The sequence below is a fragment of the Bacillus rossius genome, chromosome 1, assembly GCF_032445375.1.
Source record: "Bacillus rossius redtenbacheri isolate Brsri chromosome 1, Brsri_v3, whole genome shotgun sequence".
Lineage (NCBI taxonomy): Eukaryota > Metazoa > Arthropoda > Insecta > Phasmatodea > Bacillidae > Bacillus > Bacillus rossius.
In genome coordinates, this window is record NC_086330.1 from 267,985,196 (window position 1) to 268,010,618 (window position 25,423).

General features: G+C 37.5%; 1 protein-coding gene across 8 annotated transcripts in view; it reads right to left on the reverse strand.

Annotated features, from left to right (window-relative positions):
- Positions 1-25,423, reverse strand: part of LOC134527581 (rotatin) — a 179,353-nt gene that overhangs the window by 51,169 nt on the left and 102,761 nt on the right. For all 8 annotated transcript variants that reach the window (XR_010074223.1, XM_063360391.1, XM_063360387.1 and 5 more), the window contains exons 16-21: positions 22,683-22,932; positions 11,624-11,802; positions 9,398-9,637; positions 7,246-7,472; positions 3,617-3,801; positions 1,721-1,838 (exon numbers count right to left, since the gene is read on the reverse strand). Coding sequence is in view for 7 of the 8 variants with exons in the window: in XM_063360391.1 (XP_063216461.1) it covers positions 1,721-1,838; positions 3,617-3,801; positions 7,246-7,472; positions 9,398-9,637; positions 11,624-11,802; positions 22,683-22,932 (1,199 nt within the window). In the remaining variant the exon portion in view is untranslated. The remainder of the gene's footprint in view (positions 1-1,720; positions 1,839-3,616; positions 3,802-7,245; positions 7,473-9,397; positions 9,638-11,623; positions 11,803-22,682; positions 22,933-25,423) is intronic.

The window sequence follows — 25,423 nt, forward strand, 5'->3', positions numbered from 1 at the left end:
GAGATTAGAGTGACGCGCGTCGCGCGACGGAATTCGTAGGATTAATGGCGCTAGTAGTCTCGTGGTTAGTAAACAACTACTCTTCGGGAATTCATCTATTTAGTTTTTTCTCGCTAAATATGGCCTATTGAAAGTTTTGTTTAGCGAAATTAATATTCTTATACTGTTTAGCGGGAAATAGAGCTTAACTTTTTTTTTGTATAAAAACCTGGTTGATGAAGAGTTTTGTTTCCCACAGTAGAACCTGTGACGCGCTAATACGGGAATCGGATAATCCGGGACGATTTAAAAGTGCAGAAAAAAAAGAGAAGCTAAAATTGTCAGCGCTTAAAATTAACGTCACGCTGGCCGGCGGCCGGCAAACACTGCAAGCCATCGCGTGGGCCGCCAAACTCTGCAACGCTGTTTGTACCGACCCTTTGTGTCGCCCCCCCCCCCCCCCCCCCTTTTCAGCTGTCACATTTGTCACTCTTTAAACTTGAGGGGGATGTCCTGACTTCTGCTTCCCGTCTCCCGTTTGTTTGAATGTTGTTTGACGTGCTGCTGAGTTACTTTCCGCCCGCCAACGCACGGCAGGCGCCTGGCGAGTGACGTGTCTGGCTGGCATTCGGCTGGTCGAAGGGGAGGAGGGGGGTGGGGAGCTACCCAAAATTTATGTGTACAAGGTCAGCACGATCTTATCTTTCTCTCTTCGGCTGTTGTAAATGACCGTGAACTAATGGCTAGGCAATGCCGTAATTTTATAAGCCGAGACAACAATTCGAAGGCGGCCCTTACCGTTAACCGATTATCCGGGTTTATTTATTTATTTATTTTTACAGAATTTCAATTATCCGGGCATCGGCGGGTCCCAATGAACACGAATAATGGGGAGTACTATTTTTATCCATCTGCTGCCAAGGCGCTGTAAGCCTCGGGAGATGTTACGTCACATGACCTTGGCCTTAACCCAGCTGCACGCTGGTGTCTGAGAAGCTTGACAAGACCTTCCGGGCTTACCTGTATAATCGCTAGTCCGTGAAATTTATTATGTCGTGATTTTTAAGTAATCATGTCAATGAAAAGTAGTTTTGTCTGGGAATATTTCACCGTTTATAGTGATCCGTCAAAAGCAACGTGTAATCAGAGGTACTTGAAAGGCTCTAATCGGCTCAGAAGATTGGCAAGATCGGCAGCAGATGATCGGCATCGGCATGATCGGCAAAATAGGTGATCGGCCCAGCTCTACTCAAAATAAACATAGTTTTATACAAGAAACAAAAGTTTTTGGGCACCTTCTTACGTGGGGAATAATGACTTAATCTTAAGGATAAAATTATGCGACCGGAAATTTTTATTTATTATATGGGAAAACGTGTTGTGCAGGAATGTCTTAAAGGAGTTTTACTGTATTTACAGAACATGTAAAATTGTATTTTACTACATAAAAACCTTTTCAGAGATTATTTCCACAATATTTACGTGGACAAATCTCAACTATTTGTATCTGATGTGTGACTATAACTGACGTGAAGTGTCCAAAAAACAGAAAGCAAGTTTGTGAAAGGCTGCTTAAAATTAAATATTTATTGTTCACTGTTTATTTCAGGAATTTTTCATGACATTTGTGTTCATTTATTCAGTTTAATTACTTTTTCATGTCTTTCATAAATTGTACACATCCTGATCATGCACAATCTCGAAACTGCGTTTCTGAATAAGCACCGGAGGATACACGGACCTGGAGCCTGTCACCGCTTGGAGATGGAGGCATGCGTGACTTGTGGCTGGTGATGTTGGTGAGGAGGACTGCGGCTTGCTCCCGGACCAGACTGGTCTCCCGGTGGTCCGCAACGAAGCTGCAACGTCCCAACAAAGCTTACAGCACAGACACACTCCACACAAGCAGCTCAAGAGGAACACACACTACTCAGTACACTTTAACAACAATGCAACATCTATACAGGTTTCATTTACTTTACTACGATTTGAACAAAATCAATCACCATACTTGGAAAGATTTTAACTCCTTTTTGGCTTTTGGGTTAAAGCTGCATATGAGGGAATGAAGATAATGATGTTACCTGAAAGTTTGGCTTAACATGTTGCAGCCATCTTCAAAGGTCGTTAAAACTGAAAGCCTGGTGTTCTGGCTCAGTATTAATACATGATCAAACAAAGCCCACATACAATCATAACCAATTGTAGGGACCTATAACACCTCACTGTTAGCATGCATACATAAATAATCAGCTGGTATTCGTCCTTGAAGATGGCTGCAACTAGACATGCCTGAACATCATCATTTCTTCTATATGATCTCAGTCCAAAACCCAAATAATAATTATTATTGTAGTTTTCTGCATATAATAAAACACAGCATGTAGGATGAAGTCAGCTCTTCAGTAACTAAATATGTATGCACCTTCATGTAAGACTTGAAGCCACTGTAACTTGCTGACTAGATGTTTTATAAACCAAAAGAGGCTAAATCAGTTTTAAATACTTTTAAATACTGTGGCATAGAAAAGTGACAACAAAGCACGACAGATACAGAACACTAACAACACTGGCCAAGTGTGTAAGTGTAGATACAAGGATTAACAACAGACTGTCAATTGATTACAGAGATAGATCTCAACCATCCTCTATGCAATGGTGTGCATACTCCTTGCTAAAAAGACATAAGTAACACCACACAAGCTGACCTCGCAGCTATGACGATTGCGCAGCCATTGTGACCATTGTAAGTTCTTAGTGAGACAAATCTGGCATTATCATCTCATAATTTGATAGACAGAAAAGATGTGTGGAGTATTAACAATATATTTGTTTCAAATAATAATACTAAATTATGACATTAAAAACCACCTTTTTTTATATCTATGCAAAAAAAATTTTTTTGTTACACATACTCATGGTAAAACAAAACTTCCAGTACTTCAGAATTTTAATTAAGTGTAAAATGTTAGTATGTAAATAATAAAAAACATAAATGAATATTTATTTATCTATATTAATAAAAGAAAGACTTTGTCTATAGTTTGTGTAGCACATGGTGAGACTAACAGCCATTAAATTTGGCATGTGGATTCTCCAGCGAGCGTTGGTTTGCACCTCAAAGAGATTTTATCGACATTCGTTATTTTTTTTTTCAAGCTATTTTAATCACTTTTTCCCAATAATTTCCATGGCAATGGCTATTGTCTTGTTAATGCTATATTCAAAATTGGATAAATTTTCTGTAATCATCTTTGCCATCACATTGCCAAAGGATAGGTTAAATAAATGAGAAGATTAAGCCCCTTAAATCTCTAAGATTGCATGTTTGGTTTGTACTTCTTCCGGTCCCCCCCCCCCCCCCCCCCCCCCCCCCCCCCCGTTTCAGGTGATGCAGTGGCATATTCACAAGGGGGGAACTGTGGCGTACTTACAAGGAGGGGCATGCATACAGAACAGTGTGAGAATGTTCTGCCTGTTGACTTCTGTAGCGAAGCATGGCTACATCATAAAGTAAACATATATGTAGTGACATCTCTTGCCGCTAAGTGACTTGTCACATGCTCGCCTGCGTTGATAGCGCAGAGCTGTCTGGTATCGGTCTCCTACTGCATCTGCACGAACCAACCACACGCACCCAAGGGCCACGGAGACCAAGTTGAAGCTGGCAAGCAGCATGGTGCAGAGGCGGTGGGACACACACAGGCCCGCCAACAGCTGCAGTGAGCCCGCTCGCACCATCGGGTCCCGGCACTGCCACAGCGACGGTAGCCACAGCTGATATGCCTCACCCAGCGTCAGCAGCCAGGCCTCTGTCCACTCCTGCCACAAGACACACACACTGTCTAGGTCTTGTGTTTGTTAATAAACCTAGTTGTGCTATTCTTACACCCTTACGACGCGCTCCAAAGATAACTGCACGTGGTGACACACCCACTCCAAGCAACCACTTGTTCCTATGGCCCGCAGCAGAAGACTTCTGGGGGCTGCCATCATTGCGTAATCAATGTTTACATTGTCACAGTAAGCCGTCGCTCCTCCTACTGAAATGACTAAATTAGCTGTAAAAATAATAAATAAAAAAGGGATTGGAGATTAACACACTAGTGAATGAATGAACAAATAAATGATAAAATAAATGAATGATAAAATAAATTAATGAACAAATAAATAAATGACATGACATACAGGTCATCACCATCAGATTTTATGAAGGCTGATGAGATGAGAATGGCACAATAATGTACTGAATGAATGGAGAGAAATGAAAGTACAGTAAGTCCTCTATTTACGTCGTACCGATTTACGTCGTTTCGGATTAACGTCGCTAATGTTTGAGTACTCATGTTTCAATTTAAGTTGTCGCCGATTCACAATAACGTCGTTTACAATGACCGTAAATCTTTATTTTAACCAAAACACCATATATAATTCGTTTATAATTCTTTGTTTCCTTCGGTAGTTAATTTATGCTATGTAGCGTAAGCTACACGTTCACCGCCTTATCTTATCATACATCATGAGGGACGCTTCCTGCTCTCCGCTGCTCTCCGCGCGGTGATGCAATACTACCAGCCCGCCCGCTCGGCCACCCACGTATCTCGCACGTAGAAGTGTTATCTACTTCCCGCAACGACACAGCATTTTCTCCTACCCCTTCCGGCCGACCTTGGGCCGTGGCCGGCCGGTGGCATGAAACATGGCTCATTTTGCGTCGTTTCTATTTACGTCGCGGTTTTCAGGAACGTAACCCCGACGTAAACCGAGGACTTACTGTTGATCCACTGCAATTTCCGCCCATGTTCCCACTCGCAAAAATTCTAGGTTTCACCTCACCAAGAACTCAACACAGATGATCTGGGCAGGATGCAGACATTAGGATGGTATCCAAAGGCATCAAACTTTTCTAAAAGTTGACAAGAAATATGGACTGGATAAAGAAATATCAAAATACTGTTGAAACATGCACCCATTGCTATTATCTTTCATTTTTGCATTCTCACAATTTATATAAGTACGCAAAATAATTTTTTAGGATTCTGGTAATGGGTTGCGAGTATTCAAAAAATATTTTATATTCATGAATAATGTGATATTAGATATTCAGGAATATTTTGATATTCAATTCAACATTTCAAACTGAATATTTTTAACAACTATTTGTTACCAATAGATAGGCCTACATTATGTGGGGCTCATTCCCAAAAAAATTATTAGAAAAAGTAAAAGAATTATGTTTGAGGTATGAATTATTGAGAAAATTTAAATTTTGTTTCTGCAAAATTATCCACAAAATATTTTTTTCAGTAACAAAGAATTTATGCTAATGATTTAAAATTACTATCAATATGTACTATTCTTTATGTACATAATCGGTTAAATCAACAAAACTATTATCAAACTTAAAATTTTACTGGTTTAAGAAAATTCATTGCCAGTTTATTCCTCTCGTTAATTTTACTTATAATGTAGCACAAATAATCATTCCTCACTTAACCCCCCCCCCCCCCCCCCCAATTTTTTTTTTTTTAGATCAACATTAACATGAAAAAATAGTTTAAAAATTACACTTTTAAACTTTCTTGGTTTTGGACTAAGTTTGTTTTTGCCAAAACAAATTTATCAGTGTGTACAAATTAGAACAGAATATTATTTATTATTGACTGATTATTGATACAAGGGAAGTAGTTAAAAACTAACAAGTAAACAATCTAAATTTAAAAAAAAAATAATAAAATGGGATGGTCACACACTATATTTCACAGCCTCATATAATACAGACTATAGTTGTTTTTTGCTTTAACAGTTGGTTCTAAGTATGCTCCCAAAGGATTACCACAGAATAGACCCAAAAAGGCAAAAGGAAATTTTTTAGACAATAGTTCTTTCTGCCAATAACTCTTTATTTAATAATAGTATGAAGTCAACTAAAAGTGGGATTGAACACAAATGAGAATATATATTTGTATGATGTGTTAATTTTCTTTCGAAAGCCTTTCCAAACACAACCTCAATTTGTACTTTCTTATGTAAACATATATGTCAGCAGGAATTAAATTTTTCAATAAGAACTTTGAACTTTTTGTTGTTTTATAAGTTTAGGTCCTACTTACCTTAAGAAAATGTTACCCATGTCAATTGATTCTTGTATACTTTTAATAAACTATGAAGGAAAGAAAGTTTTCCTCTTCCCATGGAAGAAGTTTTTCCAAATAATAAGTTTTTTGAAGTCAGTCCTTTAAAAAACATCATAACAGAGAATCACGGTATATTAATTTGTATAGATAGGTATTTAAGGATTCATTAACTTAAAGACACAGTACCCATATCAGCTATTTATTATTATATAAAGTCTTGTGAAATGAAAATTTTTATAAGGGTTTTAAGTTTTACGTGTATATTTTTGAAGTCGAAGGGGAAATAAAGTTGTAAAATATTACATTTGACATAGAAATTACAATTCACATATCCTTGATCATGTAACTTTTATGCTTAATGCTCACAGACTTAATCAAGTAATCTAGTAATACCGTAACTCCTTAACTGCCTTACATTAGTTCCCAATACTCTTCACATTACTCATTATGATGTGTTCACAACAGCAGAAACACTCCTAGTGATACACCGAAGGAATACTTTAACCACAAACACACTGATCCATACTACATTCCCAGTCTGTACATTTGAGCAATTTATTTGATTTTTACAACCATTTCCCTATTGGGATCAATAAAGATAAACATAACTCATGTAAAGAAAAAAATGTCACATGGGTAAGTTAAGGAGAATAAAACAATGAAAAAAAAAGTACAGTAAATAATCCATTCAAAGTTAAACGCCTACTGGCATGGCTCTGCGCACTGTACAATTGTGCAATGTGAAGTTATCACTGCTAACTACGCTATCACACTGCTGGCAACCGGATTTATATGGAAATGCATCATAGAAAATACCAGTTTCCGCTGAAATTATTTTTATTGCCTAATCTGATTGCCTAAAATTGTACGTATTTCTTTAAAGCTTACAAGTCCCTCTAGTATATATGTGTCCACAGAATAAACCAATAAACCAATACCAAAGGAAGGCACTCTTAAACTCTTCTTTTTGTCAAAGAAATTATAAGTAATCCCGCCTACCTTTCAGCAAACTGCAAATGAAAAGTCCACTTTTAGCAGTTTTTTTCTGCATTAAAATAAGCCTTTTATCATATACACGTTAAAAAAAAATTTGGGACCTGTGTTGAGAACTAGATATGTACGGACTCACCTTCTCCTGCACGCACCGGTGCATCTCGGCCAGGAGGTGGTTCAGGCAGAGCACGGCGCCGCACGTAACCGAGAGCCCCATGAAGGAGCCCGCGCCTGCGTTGCAGTGGAACGCCGTCACCAGCGTGCACAGGCAGCCCGCCAGCTCGCGCCACTCTGCCGCGCCGTCGCTCCAGCCTGCGCGGCTGGTCACGTGCGTCAGGCAGGACAGCGTCCACGCCAGCAGGGCTGCCGACACAAACAGCTCCCTCATCACCCCTTACTCACACTTCCCTTGTAGTAGTAAAATAGAGTTCTATAAAGCAAGATGGCCCAAAAGAGAAATCAACTTTAATTCATGACTATAAGGGTAAATTTAACTTTTTTTTTTTCATTTTGCTAGACACAAATTAAAAAAAAAATACTCCAGAATTTAAATTTTTTATTTAAAATGTTTTCATAAATAGTTGTGTACAACTAAAATTATTAATAAGAATTTCTAAAACAAATATAAGAGATTGAAAGCAATACAAGATGAAGAACTATGATTCAAATCAATTACTTTCACCATAAGCAAGATTTGAGATTAGCACGCTGTATATTGCTTAACATGCCATGTCGTGATTAAAGCAGTCACTACAAATGTGCATATACAATCCCACGAGTTCGTATGGAGCTATATCGAAAAATCATAGAAAAATGAAATCAGGGTGAATGGAATAGGATTCAAAACAAGGTGCTTCTAAATGTGCATCCCTTACCTTGCTTAGTAACAGTTCGTGTAAGAAACTACACCAAACAATGCGGTTAAACCAAAAGGATTGCAGACTCGTAGAGTACTTGGAAAGGGCTTGGGGGAGAAAGGGGGAGAAAAAAAAAGATAGGATGGGGTAGGACCAGCTGAGAATTTATTGGTAGTATAAGGAAAGGGGGTATGACCAGAGGGTTTTGGGTGGGATGGAATACCTCCCAGTTAAATGAGGCATCCAAATTCTGAATGCTACAAAAGGTATCCCACACAATTAAGCCAATTTTCCTGTGTTTTTCCTGTTTTCCCTGTCTCACCTAACATTTTTTCACTCTCTCTTTAATCTATCTTTACACATTATTATCAAAATACAGTTCAACAAACATACAACTTGCATGATTGACTCTAATATGTTTTCCTACTTAATATACAGTTTGCACTGTTACCATTTCATCAAAATAATGTAACCAGGGCTGCCAATCTGAAAAAGAAAACTGTTATGAAAATGTTTATATACCTCTGAAACAATGAATTAATGAAAGTGATAAGGTGAAACACTATAGATGTTAGACTGTAGATCAAATTGACACACAGGTGTTTGTATCCTTTAGGTTTAATGTTTAGTAAAAAATCTTATATGGATTATTAACAGCAAACATTTTTAATGCATTCAATGGAAAATTAAAAATAATTCATAATTTTTTGTACTTAGGTAGTACTAAACAATTACGCTGTGTTTTTCAGGTTTTGAAGACGCCTTTACAATTCCCTGCCTGCGGACATCCCGTATATTAACACATTTCTGATATCTTGAAAAATCAACAAAACTAATGAGTACATTTTTTTTGTCTTAGTTATAGTTCTAGGTGTTATGGGACTGCCACTCACTCACTCATTCACTCACTCACTTAGGTAGTTCAAGTGGTGAAAGTCAGAGCAGAAGACAGGAAAGTCAGAGCAGAAGACAGGAAGTGGGAAAGGAGCAGACCACTGGCCACACCAGTAATTGTTTACAGCAGCAATATTAAGTGTATGTGCGCATGTAGCAGAATATAAATACTGATTGATTGGTTGGTTTCTTGCAACCGAAGCACTGTAACACACAACATGTATGAGAACTCTGTCCAGTAATGACTGAATTAAATGTTAGCCTGCACCATGTGTAGTTTCAAGCATACAACTACAGTTAGTGGTACGTGTTATAGGGGTGCATATTTTAATGTCGAGTCAAGTCAAGTCGTAAAGTGCAAAAACTTTAGTATTTTCGAGTCAAGTAGTAAGTGTAACTTTTTTTTTAAGCTCATCTAAAAGTAAATATGTAGTAGTACAAATGTTTATACTGTACATTGTATCTCACTATGGTTTTTGAATTACTATCATAGTGATGATGCTAACTGCATATGCACTCATAGATGCTTCTTCTTACCCAGGTTGTAGAAGTACTGGGAGTCGGAGCAGCACAGGCAGCGGGTGAGTGCGCGGACCACGGGAGCCCAGCCGCGCGCGACACAGCACTCCTCGCACAGCTGCAGGGCGGCACGGCACAGCTCCCTGTCGGGCCCCTCCTCCCCCCCATTCCCCCCTGCCTTCTCCAGGAGCACCAGGAGTGGCCCGTCTGGTGCCCGCAGTCTTCCCTCCAGCCAGCTGCGCTCCGCTCCCGGTGGCTCTGCAACCACCACAGCACGCATGCTGCTACACAGTGTTCGCTGGATTGCACTAATAACGTTTAGTCATTCGTTCTTGAGACTGAGTACTTGGAGTAACGAATTTAGAATTGTGGTAACTAGTGGTAGGTCAAATAACATTTTTTATAGAATCCTGACCTTAGATATGAATCACAGAGTACCTCATTTCCCAGTTGAAATCCAATTCTAGGTCTCAAAAACTAAACAAGGAAATGATGTGCAGCAAATAAAGAAATGTTAGAAATTGTGCAGAAACATTCATAAATTTTAATATTTATTTCATGAACTAAGCTTCCCAAATCGCTAAATATTTACATATTTGAAGTGCAATATCTTAGAAAATCATAATATGATATGTGCGAAGAAAAACACTAACAGATCTAGTTAGCTTGACAATTATCAGTGGTTAATGATTGAATTCAATAAAATTTGTCCGGTATTTTTCTTAGAATCTCGTTCCCCTAATCTGACATCTTTTAAATACTAGAGATTCTATTGTATTTGAGAGTTCGAGGTTTTGATCGGACTATCCCTGATCATTGAATGGAAGCACACAACACCATAGTTCGAGAAACCATGGTGAACCAAAATCAGGATAGCCCAACCAAGGATTGAATCCCGGGCTTCTAAAATGTCAGTCCAGTGTTATAATATAACATTATTAATATTATTACTGTGGCACTTAATTTCATGAATGATCAATTGAATGACAATGAAAAACTAAAATTTTATTGGGTAGTTTAAAAAACATTTTTTTTTTTAATAATAATTTTAAATTGTTATGCAGACTACATTGAATTCATAACATAAATAAGGTTGATAGTTTAAAAACGGTACTCTAATATTGATAAAAATCTTAAGATTTAAGACAAATAATTTGGAAAACTACTGTATTTATCCGCAGAAGGGTCGCCCCTGTGTATAGGTTGCACATTAATTTTGGGAGAAATTACTCAATATTTTCACCTGGTCACCCTCGAATAAGGGTTGCACCATATATCTGTCTTCACTAGAGTTGTGTTCTGTGTCTCAACTTATTGGTGCTTAAGAAATACAGCACTGGTGTTGACCCTCAGTTCTTCTTTGTCTGTTAACTATGGGAGGGTGTGAAACGGCCCACTGCTCTCTCTCCCCCACCTCCCCGTCCTCATTTACGAACCACTCTAGTTCCCACACTTCCCAAAATAAAAAGACAAAGGAATAGACTCTACTTTTTATACCCTTGTTTCCCTTTTGTTTATTGTGTTACATTTTTTTATGCATTCCTTTTCCACAGAGATAAAAGAGACAACTAGCTACTCTTTGTCAGTATCTTCTATAAAACCGCATGCACGTTACCGGCAAGCTTGTGTGAGGCTGGAGCAATATAAACATTCACTGAATGTTCAGTTGAAAGTGTGTGAGGAATCCCAGGAAAAAACAATAATATAAGCACAGTTGCATCATAAAAACCTGTCAAAATAGACATGTTAATTGTGTGAGTGCCAGTTCACAGGATATTAACAAGGAGGAGAGGAAGGGAGAACTGTCATCGCACGCACGCGCACACACACTTTTACTCTCTCTCTCTGGCTAGTTTATTTTTTGATTTTCTCATCCTCCCCTCAGCCTCACAGCACAGCATACACATCACTTTCTAGCGACATGACTGGTCGGGCGGCAGACACGGCACATGTAAAATAATTGCGCTGTTCACAGACCTTCGCACGACAGTTGAGAAATTTTACTAAACAAATTATAATTACTCATGGAGTTATATTTATTAAAAACCAACATAGGTTGGTTTGCACAGCACATATTGAACCACACAGTATATTATTATTATCATATTTTTTAACCAAAGAAAAACTCACATATGGATCGCACTACATTTTTTTTAACTAAAAATTGGCATAAAATGTGCGATCCATATGTGGGTAAAGGTAAATACAGTTTTCCCTTATTGGGGAAGCTGTGCAGGAATGGACCTTCTCTAGGGAACGCCCTAAGATGGAGGCACAGGAAGTCGAGCACGGCCGCCAGTAGCCGCTCGTCCTTCACGCTGGCCGGCCGGGTCGTCAGGAACCTGCAGAATGTCTGTTCCCAGGGCAGCTCGTGCCATTCGTTCTCCTCGCAGTCATCCGTAGCCATTTGCAGCCATGCGTACCTGCAGCAGACATTACGAATACCTCATCACGGGTCATGGCTGTTCCCTACAGTTCACTGCCTATGCCACGAGAGGCTGTGTATGACCAGGGTGGATGAAGAGTTAATTCTGAATGCTAATTAAATCACGATGTCAATGAATACCTGGTGAACTAATTTCAAATTATTTCAGGATCTTTAAATACAATTTTCTTAGATTATAAATGTCACAGGGTTATTTATAAATAATAAGCACAATAAAAATAGTATTAAATATGTTTATTATTCACAGTAACGAGCTGATTTTTATAATAAAAAGCTTAATCCTTTTCAGATATAGTTTTCACTTTATTTAAATGGAAGTCTCCAATTATTCATATTTATTGTGCGACTATAAACTGAAGTGATATGTCAAAAAAAATAAAATGCAAGTTAGAAAAAGGGTACTATAAATTTAAGTTTTGTGACTTCTAGCATCATTACTGTTTCCTTAAGGACATCTTTTTGAGACTTTTGAAATTAGTCCTTTAATAAAGTTACTTTTTTGTGATTTTTATGACCTGTACGTGTAGGTGTCCTGTAAAATGCTGTAAAAATATGATGTGCCAAATAACTATCATATGTAATTCTTTAGTAGGGATATGGCATGTTTGCAAATGATGGTGACAGCAGTAAGTGGCATAACTGCAAGGTTAGGTACATTACATTAATTTTTATGGAATAAAAATAGACAAAAATTTGAAATACGTCAAGTGAGTAGAGTCAGCCTGAATCAAATCAGAAGTCAAGTTTATTGTTTTCAGCGAGACAAAACCTGACAGTATTTTTTCCTTAAAACTCTATACATATTTGACATGTGCAAAGAGCATAATATCGCATAACACTATTTTACTAACTCTTTAGAGTAGAGCCTTGTATTAAAGTATTAAAGTTCTCGCCATGTACAATTTTCTGAAGTATGATTTATTTTACATAATTGAACTGCTTACATTCCTACTATTTACGTTTCACTAGAAATCTAATCCATTTTTAACCAATTTCAAAAAAAGCAGGTTGTTCTCAATTTGTGGGTGAGTGGGTGAGTGAGTGAGTGAGTGAGTGAGTGAGTGAGTGAGTGAGTGAGTGAGTGAGTGAGTGAGTGAGTGAGAGTGAGTGTGAGAGTGAGTGTGAGAGTGTGTGAGTGAGAGTCCGTGAGAGTGTGTGAGAGTCCGTGTGAGTATGTGAGAGTCCATGTGAGTGTGTGAGAGTCCGTGAGAGTGTGTGAATGTGTGTGTGTATATTATGTATGTTCGGGCAAAACTTCTTTATGAACAGATTTTAATGATTTTTTCTTGTGTTGGGTTCAATATAGCTCCAAGGTGGTCTCATTTTAATTTCATTGTTAGTGGACCTTTTACTTTGAAGATGCACAAGGTAACTCGTCAAAATATGAAATGTATAGTAATTAAGGTATTGTTAGGTTTACGAAAATCCCAAAACAAGGTTGGTACTTAACTATAGTCAAGGACGTGCTGGACTGGACTGGACTGGACTGGACTGGACTATGAATGTCAATGACAAACAGCACGAATGTGTAGACTGAGTTATAGTAAAAATAGATACCACTTACTGTCGACCGCTGTCAGAGCTTGACAACCCCCATTCCACGTCCCTTCAATGCAGGAAAAACCCTCCGGCCGCAGCGTGTGAACATGGTAGTCGGCCGCTCGCTCGCCCTTACTCACCCTCTCCCCATACCGTGTGCTGCGGCCGATCTCGGATGCTGCTTGTACTTGTTAACAATCACGTTATCTGCTTCATTTTAACGAGAGTAAAAATATATTAAAACTGTCAGCAAATTTATAAAAGCTTTATGTGTCCGCAAAACAAGGCACAACACTGGCCCGCCAGTTGTTTTCATTCAAAACGTGACTAAAGTACTTGCATGGATAAGCTGAAAACATCTGGCAATACGTGTAGGTTATAAAGAATCTTGTTATGAATTGAGATGTTATGTTTTTCGAGTAGATATAGTACACAGCGACCAACTGGATGAACGCCCGCCTCGACTTGTTTTAACTGCCGCAGCGATGTTTATTTTGACAGCTCAAGCAATTATCTTTTCCTGTGGGTTGACAGAAAAAGGTCGCTTCACCCGGCATAAAAAAAAAGGCTACGCCACTTATTCCCCACGCAGGAAACACACTGGCTGCCTTCTGTCTCCCCCGCATTTATCTTTCTTCTAACATTCCACGTCTCGCCTCTCACGCGAGCAATAACGAAGCGACCACGCATTGGGCCGTTTTATGCTTGCTTTGGTGACAGCAGCTTGATTTTATTCGGTATATTCCTTTTCATAGGACCCTTGCTATTAAAATACATTTATATTTAAGTTTGAAAGCTTGTAAATTCCTTGCCAGAGATGACTGAACTCGAACTTGGTGTGAAAAGTGACATACTTTGACATACTTTTTTTTTGGGCATGTTTGCCGGGGAGGGAGGGGTCCGAAAATATTTACAACGATCTTACCCCTCCCTCATCACTTTAGTACCCCATTCATAATAGCCCAATTTTACTGGAGAAGGGAGGGTGAAATGAGCATTTTCTCACTGAAGGTTTTTCAAAGGAGAGCGAAGTTGGGGTGTTATAAGGGAGGAAACTAGATGGTTTGTGTGTCTGGGAGGGATGAGCTAGCCTTAAAGAATGTTACCGAGGGGAGGGAAGGGTGAGCTTATGAGTCATGAAGCCGCAGCTGCCAGCCAGCCGGGCGAACTTAGTGTGCGCCCACTCGCGTTGCAGAACCTACAGCTGCCATATTTTTAAAGGAAATGTCCCATTATTTTTTTGTTATTCTTACATGAACATTATTGGAAGTATTAAAGCCAACACAAAAATACGCTGTGTGTTAAAATTAACAGATTTTAATGATCTTTCATTTTGTTTTATTTTTAATTTTTTTTCTGATTTTCACATTTTGGTCAAAATGTCCAATTTTTTGACGGTTCCCGAGAATGTATTCGTAAACTCACTGCTTCGTTAAATCCGGGGTTCATGACATCGGGGTTCTAGTGTATTTAACTACGGCAAACAGAAAACGTACATGTAAACTAACCAGTAAAAATAAACTGTCTTTTGACATATTTTCTTTAGAGGTGGCCTGTAGGGCGACGGACTTGTCATGAAGGTTGAAGTGGGTTTAAAGCAAAGCCGTCTAGCATTGTGAGTGACAGCATCCTGCCATTGCACGGCTGGTTTCTTAGCGAGTTGCGGTTATGGAAGGGGTGGGGGGGGGGGGGGGGGGGGGGGGGTGGGGGGTGTAATCAACTGAAAATTTCGGAAAACATCTATTACGACCCCCCCCCCCCTCTATTAAGACCCTATTCCTGGGAACCGTGAAGGGTCGTTTCAGAGAGGTTTGACTGTATAAAGCATCCATTATTTATCGCAAACACAACAAAAATAAATACAGACTTAAAGCAATGACTACAGAGCTAAATACCGGACACTGTCTGGAAACCATGGCAACCACTTCACTACGCTCCTAGTGACAGTTGTTTCCTAACTAGCATTAATGCTAATTTTAAACAGTCATTGAAATTTAGTGACTATCAATAACAATTATTGTGTACTTTTGAAATGAAACTTCTTTGGGCACAATAAGAATAAAATTTCAATGCCAATATTTAATTCCACAATTTCGTGAAACAATTTTGTGAAATGTTGCTAATGTGTACAGGGCACAAAATAGGTATTTGGCTAAAGATATAAGAAGATAGCACTAGTGTACATAATTAGATTAGGTTTGAAATGCCAGGAAAGTTTCACTTCTATCATGTGTAATTTTACTTGGCGCTGACATCCAAATTATAAAAAAATTAATAATTACATAATAAACAATAAGTTCCTAATTACATACAATACAGAAAAAACAATTAAGTATTAATTTGGTGTATAAAACATTAATTTTTTAAGTCGTTTATTAAAAGAAATGAAAGGTTTGCTGAACAACATAGAATTTTAATAGGTACAACAAAACTTTGAAAACAAAATATTTTCATGTGACTGAAGTAATTTTTTCTCCTACAGTGTAAATTTATATTATAGATGTTCGGCATAAATGTAGCAACACAAAAGTAATAAATCTTACATCATCATGACTTTGATTATCTTTCAAAATATGAAACGGCCTTGTTATGTTTTATAAACTATATTATACAAAATACATTATATGTAGTTCAATGCTTCCATTTTTAAAAGAAAGTGGTATGATGCAAGGTTTGAATAATGTTTCCTGGAACTGTTATTATCCGCATATGGATCACACATGTTATGTCAAATTTGAATTTCAAAAAATGTAGTGAAACCCTTATGCAAGTGGTAGACTTTGGGTAAAAAAATTTACTTCTGCACTGTTTGGTTGAATATGTGCATAAATAACTAGCCTAAGTTGGTAAACTGTTTCATTAAAATATCTCAGCACTGCATTATAAAAACCTAAAAATGCAGCATTATGATACGTCTGCCATCCACCCATCTAGCACCACGCAAGTGACATGGCTACCTGCTGCGCTGGCATTGGTCTGGAGGAGTGTAAACCAGTAAAATCTAAAAATTAACCAGCCAGAGTTAGTGTGTGTGAATTTGTGCCCATATATCAAGTTGTGTTAAAAGCAGGCCTGCGCAAATATCAGTTTTATAGTTTGAATCAAATACAAATACAAAATTATTCACGAATACAAATATTTAATTTGAATAATTAGAATGATAATTAAAATATCCTAATTTTTTTTTCACATCACATAACCTTCTGGAAAATTAGACATGTGTAAGGTTAGTTATGTCAAGTCAGTACAATAATTATATGGAAAATGTTTCATAAAATATTTTACTTATTAAAAAAAATTGTATTTTAATTAGGCAGCTAATCCATCTTAACCCAACCTAACCTAGCCAACCTTTCATTTAAGTTCATAATTATCCTTATTTTCCAGAATCTAGGTACTACCCTCTTTTATCGCATAATCGTCGCACGCACATAATCGTTGTGCCTAAATTTTAGGGTGTCAAAATTTGGATTAAAAAAACCTCTCGCATACCATCGCATGATGTTTTTGTTCCCGCTATTAGATTCTGAGCGCTTTGTGTAGGTACTTTTTCTATATAAATGATGTAAAGTATAAATCTAATATTTATTCGGACATTACCACTTAATTATTTAATTAATGGACATATGAAGATGTCCAATGTAAATTTTCTTTTAAAAACATTTTTAAAAGTTATACCCTTTATCTGTTCGTCTGCGTCGCCGCAGTGTACCGCTTATCAAAATGTATCCAGCGCTAGTTAGCATCATTCATGTTTGGTTATGTTGCTTCCTGTATAGAGCGCGCACATGTAGTCGAATATTGATATATCGCTGATTGCATGCAACGGGTGCTCTCTTGTCGAGTGCCGAGTTAACTACATTTGATGGCCCACACTCTTTCGTGGTGTGTACGACGATAATTACGCGTTTGTTCAGGCTCGCATTCGGATCACAGATTTTGTTTTTCTATTTAAATTTGAAGAGAGGTTTTTGTTGTATGACTTATTAATTTAAATTGATTGGAGTCCTCTTTTATACTTCACTTTTTAAATAAATGTACTTTCCATGAATGGGTTTTGATTTTATGAATAACTTTACCTAACAATTTTTTTTTACGCATAAACGTCGCACCCCTACTTTTCAAACTTGATTTCAGTATAAAATGTGCGACGATTATGTGATAAAACACGGGTACTATACATGTTGATTCAGAAAATTTTTGCAAACGGCAAAAACAATGAAATCCGATACAATCCATTGCACAAAAAATTAAATATTTTTATAAAATGCTGTATTCCCAAATTAAATGAGCTTATGTTTACATATTTCAGCCCTAGTTATTCATGAGTTTTTGTTGTTAACACAAGTCAGGTAAATTGTTTTTTGGTTCAGCAATTTTACAAACACAATTTCTGCAAATTTCATCTGGAATCTTTAAATATTATATACTTTTTTTTTTTCAATATATATTTTTGAGTTGCAACATCTGTTTCATCATAGATACATACAGCAAGGAATCTGCTACTGTGTTACATGGTGTTAAGATTGTTTGAAATTATCAGTTTATAAACCGTTGAAACTATGAAACTTATTTCTTTTAATGACAACCGCAAAAGTAATCCATGGTTGTTGATGTCCTCTCCCCCCCCCCCCCCCCCCCACCTGCTTTACTGATGCGTGTGACCATAATATTTGGTGGGACTACATTAATACAAATAATATTTTGTTTTCAAGTTTGAAATGACAAATATGGCTTTTTTTGAAAGTTCACATGATTTTTCTGTTACTTTTTAGCAAGACAGTAGTGAAAAACCTTTCAATACTTGTTACATGTTTAAAACATTGCTTATTTTTCTTGTTATTCATTAGGAAGTCCCATTAAAATAAAATAAAAGGGTATTTATATCACACAAATGATTTAACCTCAACAGTGAACGTTGGTATACAACAAACTCATGAGGTATGGTACGTCAAATATTCGTAAGGAAACAAATATTCGTTATTTCAAACAGTTAGTATTTGAGGTCGAATCGAATATGAATAGTTTATTATTCGTATTTGAAAATTCCAATATTCGCACAGGTCTAGTTAAAAATGATCTTTTTTCTCATCCATCACTGTAAAGGTCTGTGAACTGAAAATCTACACAATTTTATGATGCTACTGTGCATAGACAATATTATTTTCATATGCCATTTCAATTTTTTTTAAACTAAATTTAATGATAAAGATTGCAGCCATCATTCCGAAAGTCGCACACATATTGCAACATTCTTCTTTGATGGATTTGGAATTTTCAAGTACTGTATTAGGTTTGTGAAAAGAAAAATTCCTACTTTAATTGCAGCTTTTTTAACTCCCCTAAAGAAAAAAATTGGCTAAAAGTAACATGTGTGCTAGATATTATAGAAGAAACTGACAACGAGTAGCTTGCCGACTTTTCTCTCTTGGGTTAAAGGGAAAAATAAAATACATTAGATAGAAGAGGGGAAAAAAGAGGTAAAAAATTGTGTTTAGTTGCAGCACCTCGGAGCTTCCCTTCCTTCACATTTTCACTTCCAAATCTCATTTGTCTTGTAAAAGTGCAGGAATAGAAGGGGAATCAAGAGGGTGGAAAGGAGTAGGGGGACTGCAACCCCTAACCTCTCACAGTAATAAAGTGGGCCAGAAAGCAGGCAGAGAAAGACCGGATGGTGACACAGTACCGTACTGTTTATGTTCTAATAAGCTGAGCCACAGTACATTAAGACTTCACTTATGCTCATAGAATTCTATTGAAGACAAATCTATAGAGTGACCTATATTCTACGGCAACCTTTATCGTAGAACTTGTTAATAATAATGTCCAAAATTATATAGTGTAACCATGTGAAAAAGTTTTTCAAGGTACTTAGATATTTAGACTTATTAACATGGTAAAATTTAATGTACATATTAATAGGTCAGTGTAAATTTTTTTACTAATTTAGCAGGAAAATTACTTGATAAGATGTTTTTAAGGTTTCACTGTAGATGTGACCCATATGCATGGACGACCCTTCTGTGGATAAATACAACATCAACATTTTTAAAAAAGGGGAAATCACTGCTAACTAATACCTAGAAAATGGCAAAAGAAAAAGGCAAAATAATACAGAGTTTATATTTATGCCAATTGTTTACCTTTAAAGTTTTAGTAATCTCATAGTTTAATGTAGTTTTTTAACATGTACATTGAAGGACACAAAAAATGTTGAATAGGTAATTTTAATATTAATGACGTTCAAAATCATAAGGTTTGTAAATTAAACATATTAAATTATTCTTTTGTCGGTTAGTACTTCTGCATAATTCTTTCTAATGCTTTTCATTTTATTAGTCCTACATCTTAAAAAACCTTCAGCGACATCTTGAGCTTGACTACAGTTTTAGGAACTTGACTAAGAAATAATCAAACTGAACTCAAATCAAAGGTTACTATTAAATTAGCTCAGCTCTGCTTAACTAGATCGGAAAAATTTCATACTCATCAGTAGCAACACAAGAGTTATTGTGAGTTATATATACTTACATTGTAATGGACGAGTTATATACCACACGTTAACAGAGATCTGTTAAAAGAGGAAACATACACATAATTTGCTGGTCATGTTAAAATGATGAAAGGTTGAAAAAGTGGTAGTAAATGTTTGTATTTCATAAGAAGTAGACAATTCTGAATCGTGGTACATAGTTAAGTTTTAAATGTTTATTGAGCCTGTGTTAATTTTCCACAGGCCTACTTTTAGTTCAAATTATTGTTTCTCTATCTTCTTGTGAAAATATTTTCATGGTGCAGCCAGTCTTCCTGGTGGTGCCAATCCTAAGAATATCTGTCCCCCCCTCCCCAGGTTAGACCTGTGGAATGCGGCATGTGCCCGCAGTCTGCCCCTCAGTCCCGCCCCTCGCCCAAGCACATTCATAAGCATTGGCATCGAGTCACCAGCTGAACCAGCCTGGTGCCAAGGCATCTGGAAGAGTTCTGGCCATTGCCTTCATTGAATAATGTGGGTTAACAGATATTATGGCTGGCCTTCGTGGAGGGTATACGTCCAGGCCAACGCGAGGAAAGGATGAAGTGGGAGTGCAAAGTGCGAGGCATCAGAGGTGAAGCAGTTGAGTTGTGTTGGTAGTGATACCAGCGAGTTCAATGGACAATAGAAATTGAACAGGACTTTGAAAACCTGAGGTGATATCGGCAAATCAAAGAAGTGTCATGACATTAGTGGGAGTAGTGGAAAGGTGTGGTGTGCAGACACCGACCACAAGAGACTTGTGCATTAATTTTATAGTTATGTTTGAATCATTTTGTAGACAGTCATTCATGCAAATATTAGTGTTGTATATAAAGAGTAATTTTAATCAAATAATATGGCTATCCAATTGAACCCTGTCTCTTGTCTGGACCTCTGAAAATAAGATGCCTTTTTAGGTATGTTCTGACTCTACCTGCCTGCATTATAATAATATCTTGGATCTTGGTAGGCTAGCACAAGTAAATGAAGGAAGGGTATGTGGGAGACTGCATGCTGTCAGCATTTTCCAAAGATAAACTTATCCAAAAAGAGATGATTTATATTCCCCTGACAACAGTGTTTTACTGGAAGTCTACTTTACAGTGGAACCCGGCAATTACGTTCCCGCGAATAGCGTTTTCCTGTCAATTAAACCATTTTTTGCTGGTCCCGCCATTTGTCCTATGTTTACAATACATTATATTCCCGCTAATCACACGGTACAATCAAATGCCTTCCCGTGATATACACCGTTGTCATCGAATAAAGCGCTTGTTGTTACGTGTTGCCAACCGCAACTGTAGTAAGAATACATATTACATTTTGATTCTATCGATTCCTCGAACAGAGTATCGTTCCGTTACGTACATGCATGTTGTGCACTACGTCGCAAATGGAAATTCGGGTGCTTTTATTGTTACAAAATTTTTTTCGTTCAGATCGTTCCATGTAGTAAAAGGAACACGTCCACGTAGCACATACATGTACAGTTTCTCGCTCCTTGGCAAATGTTGGCAACACTATTGCAAACCGCTGTGTTCGTGTGTTGGTTTGGTACCAGTGATTCTGGGCTTTATTTTTGTTTACCTTGACGTAAATTTTCGCGCTTTATTGACAAGTTCTACAGATAATTTATTCATGTTTGTGATTAAATTTTCGCAATATTCGTGCAATGGCGAGTTGTGAAAGAAACGCTTCAACAGTTGAGCAAAAATGTAATATTTTGAGGCAGTTTGACAACCACGTTGGATCGCGTGTGGCCTTAGCCAAGGCATGGGATATTCCCGTGTATAGATTAAACACAATTTTCGTAATCGAACATCCATCAAAAATGCCGCAGAAAAAAGTAGACCAATGGCAAAAAAAAAAAAAAATCAAAACTGTGAAGGTGTCCAAATACCAAGAACTGGACGGCTTAGTTAAGGAGTGGTTTGATGCTACACTGGCATCAAACATTCCAGTGGACGGCAGGTAGATTCGCGAGAATGCAAAGCTAATTGCGGATCGCTTAGGCATTGAGTTCACCCCCTCAAATGGTTGGATTGATCGGTTCGAAAAGAAATATAATGTTGTGTACCATACTGTTTGCGGTGAAAGCAAAAGTGTTGATCTGGAAACATTTGAACACTGGAAAAACACTTTGCCAGATGTGTTGAAGGGTTATCACCCTAAGGACATGTTTAATGCCGATGAGCCCGGTCAAGTTGTTAAATGTTAGGCCTATAACATATTTTTACTTAAGTTTTGAGATTGCAATTAACTACTCAATTTAATTGCAAACAAAAGTAATACCTATAGTTATTGTTGTAAAACTTTATTACAGCAAGCGCTGACTTGAAGAATTATACATATCTTCATGAAGTTTTTAGTAAAATTTTACTTTCCCCTCAACTACACTTTCCCCCGAATAACACCATTTTCAGTTTTCCCCTTGAAAAGTGTAATTCAGGGGTTCCACTGTATTTTCACCAGAAAGAGATTTCGCTATGAAGATTTCTGTAATACCCGGATAATATTTATAATTCTTGGAACTGGTTATTTTGCTGAGAACTGTTAGAAACAAGAATTAGGTCAAACACATCACTAATGACCACATATTAAATTTAATAGAAAATATTTTAAAATACAAAAATTAAAAAAGAACAATAAAACCATAAACCCAATTTTAAAGATGACAAACATTTACATTTACACCTGGGTTTGAATGATGGGAACAAAAAAAAAAAGCAATACTATATCCTCCCTGCACAATGATATCACCCAACGGACACCACTAACACTGGCACGAGGGCTCAGGTGATTACCCAGTGAGGATGTGGAGGTGCTTGTAGACGGTGATGTGCGTGTTGGCATCACTGATGGCTTGGAGGCTCTCCCTGCAGGTGAGCGTGACCGAGGACTGCCGCAGAGCGACCAGGTCTGCTGGGGTCGCACACAGCTCCTCGGTGCCGCCAGGAAGAACCTGCGTGCCCAGCAGGGTGGCCACACCGCCGGAACACTCCGCCGACCAGCGGAGCGACAGCAGGCGGCGCACCTTCTCGTCCCGCGCAACGTCTGCTCGCAACCACCCCCACCGCGACCCACATGAAGGAAATACTATCTCTTAATACTTGTATTTAATACGTGTCAAAACTAACCATTGTATAATATTAATTTTTTTTTTCTGCTATACAAAAGTGGAAACGATTAGTTAAAAACATACATTTACATAATAATATAAAGTGGCTTAGACAACTAAGTGCCTTATGTTACAACAGTAATAATTAGGGCTGTGCGAATATCAGATTTTAGTTAGAATTGAATCTGAATCTGAATATAAAATTATTCGCAAATACAAATATTGAATTTGAATAGTAAGAAAGGGAATTAGAATACCACAAAAAAATTTTTTTGTCATATAATTACTTCTGGAGAATTAGGCAAACAATACGTACTATAGTAAAATGCTGTTTAAGTTATGTCAGCTACAATAATTATTTGGAAAATGTTTGATAAAATATTTAAGTTATGAAATAGTTTTTTTTTATTATGCAGCTAAACTAACTTAACCTAATTAACCAACCAAACTTTCATTTCACTTTTCATTTGCCCTATTTTCCACACAACCTGCTAATCTACACATTGTTACGAATGAAGTAACGTGGCACGCGCCAGGTTCGGAGATGGCCGGCAGCCCTGCACGGCCACTGGAGTCACGCACTGTGTCATGTGTGCTTGGCCGGATTACAAGGGTCGTCGCTACACCTCTCCCCCCCTCCGCACCCTGCGCATCATCCTATCTCGGCACTGTTATCCACCGCGGAACGGCCTTGCAAATTCAGCGGGCCGCCCCACAAAGTAGCGAGAATGGACGCCGCCCTTATGGACTTTTTGGGCATCGGGTAGGCCCAGGATGACGCGACTCGTCAGTCGCTCTCGTCTGTTGTGGAAAGACAACCCACTAGAACTTAAGCAGCTACGCCGATCTCCGCGAGAGTTCCAAGCGGAATCCCAGCGAAGGGAAGTGCGACATCAGCGAAGAGGGTGATAGACCCCCCCCCCCCCCCCCTCCTTCCCAAGAGAAAGGCACAACGCGGAGTTCAACTTGATCATGAGAGTGGGGCGCTAAGACTGTGTGCGGACAGGCGCGAGGTAAGGGGCAAACCACTGGTGAGCCTAGCTCTAGTAAGGAGTGCAAACTGTGGAACTTGACATACATTGAGTGACTTCAGAACAAACATTTTGAAGTGCCAGTGATTTGTGATCGGACATTTTGAAGTACAATATTTATTATTAATGTAAATATTAGTAATCAATCGAACTGTAATAAAAATTAATTGGGCTATCACTTACGAACCCAGTTCTCCCCACATTACACATCGTAACAATATTGATCCAAAAATTTTTCGCAAAATGCAAAATACAGTGATATTCATTGCAATCTATTTTACAAAAAAGGGGATCTTTTTTAAAACCGCTATAATTCCACATTAGTGACTGAATGATCTCATATTTTGATATTTACATATTTAAACCCTAGTCATTCAAGAGTTTTTGTTGTCAATGGCAGCCAGGTAAATTGTATTTTAGTTAAACAATATCATAAACACAATTTTTGCTAATTTCATCTCATATATTTAACCATTATTTACATTTTTTTTAAATATTTTTGAGTCACAAAGTCTCTTTTTGTCATAGATATACTATACAGCAAGTAAGCTGCTACTGTAACACATTATGTTAGATTGATTGTTACTACTGAAACTGATTTATATGCCATTGAAACTATGATAAAAACTTCTTTTAATGCACATCTCAATGGAGTGTCCGTGTTTTCTGGTGTTGTAGTCCATGGTAGATGATATTTATTTTTTAATACTTCTGGTGTGTGTGAAAAAAAAGAATACAAATCATATTTTGTTTTCAAGTTTGAAATGACAAATATGTAGAGACATGCAGTTTTGGGGTTTATTTTATAGCAAAATTCGTTTTTTTTACCCTTAAAAGCAGTGTTATCATACATCCAAACAATGTTATTTTTAAATAGTTTTAGCACTATAAATTTAAAAAATTAAGCTAAGCATACCTTGAAATTTAGGACACATTCTTGCATTGTATAGTTGCACTAGCAGCAGTAATTTACAATTGACTTTACACATCACTTTTTACATACAGTAATTGAAAATATTTTAGTATCTAAACCAGTAAGAATAAATATGAAGTCTCTAAAATAGTGACATAAACGCATGGGACAAAACCTCAAACTTTAGCTCTCGAAAGCAAAAATAGCCATGATACACAAATTAGCCTCACTTAAATGTGTCCTGCGGTCTGTTAGGACTGTGTTATATGAGGACAAAAATCGTTCACAGTCAATGTTTGCAAAAGGCATCCAGATGGCTTCAAGGCAGCTGGAAGCAAACAATGGTTGTGACAGCTTTACTACATTCAATGACTTCACTACGTCCACTGAATTGTCTGTTTCCATTTGTTTTGTAACAATGTCCTGAAGCTGACCAAAACCAGCTGTTAATTCTTCAGTGCTTATGGAGTAGAGACTATGGAC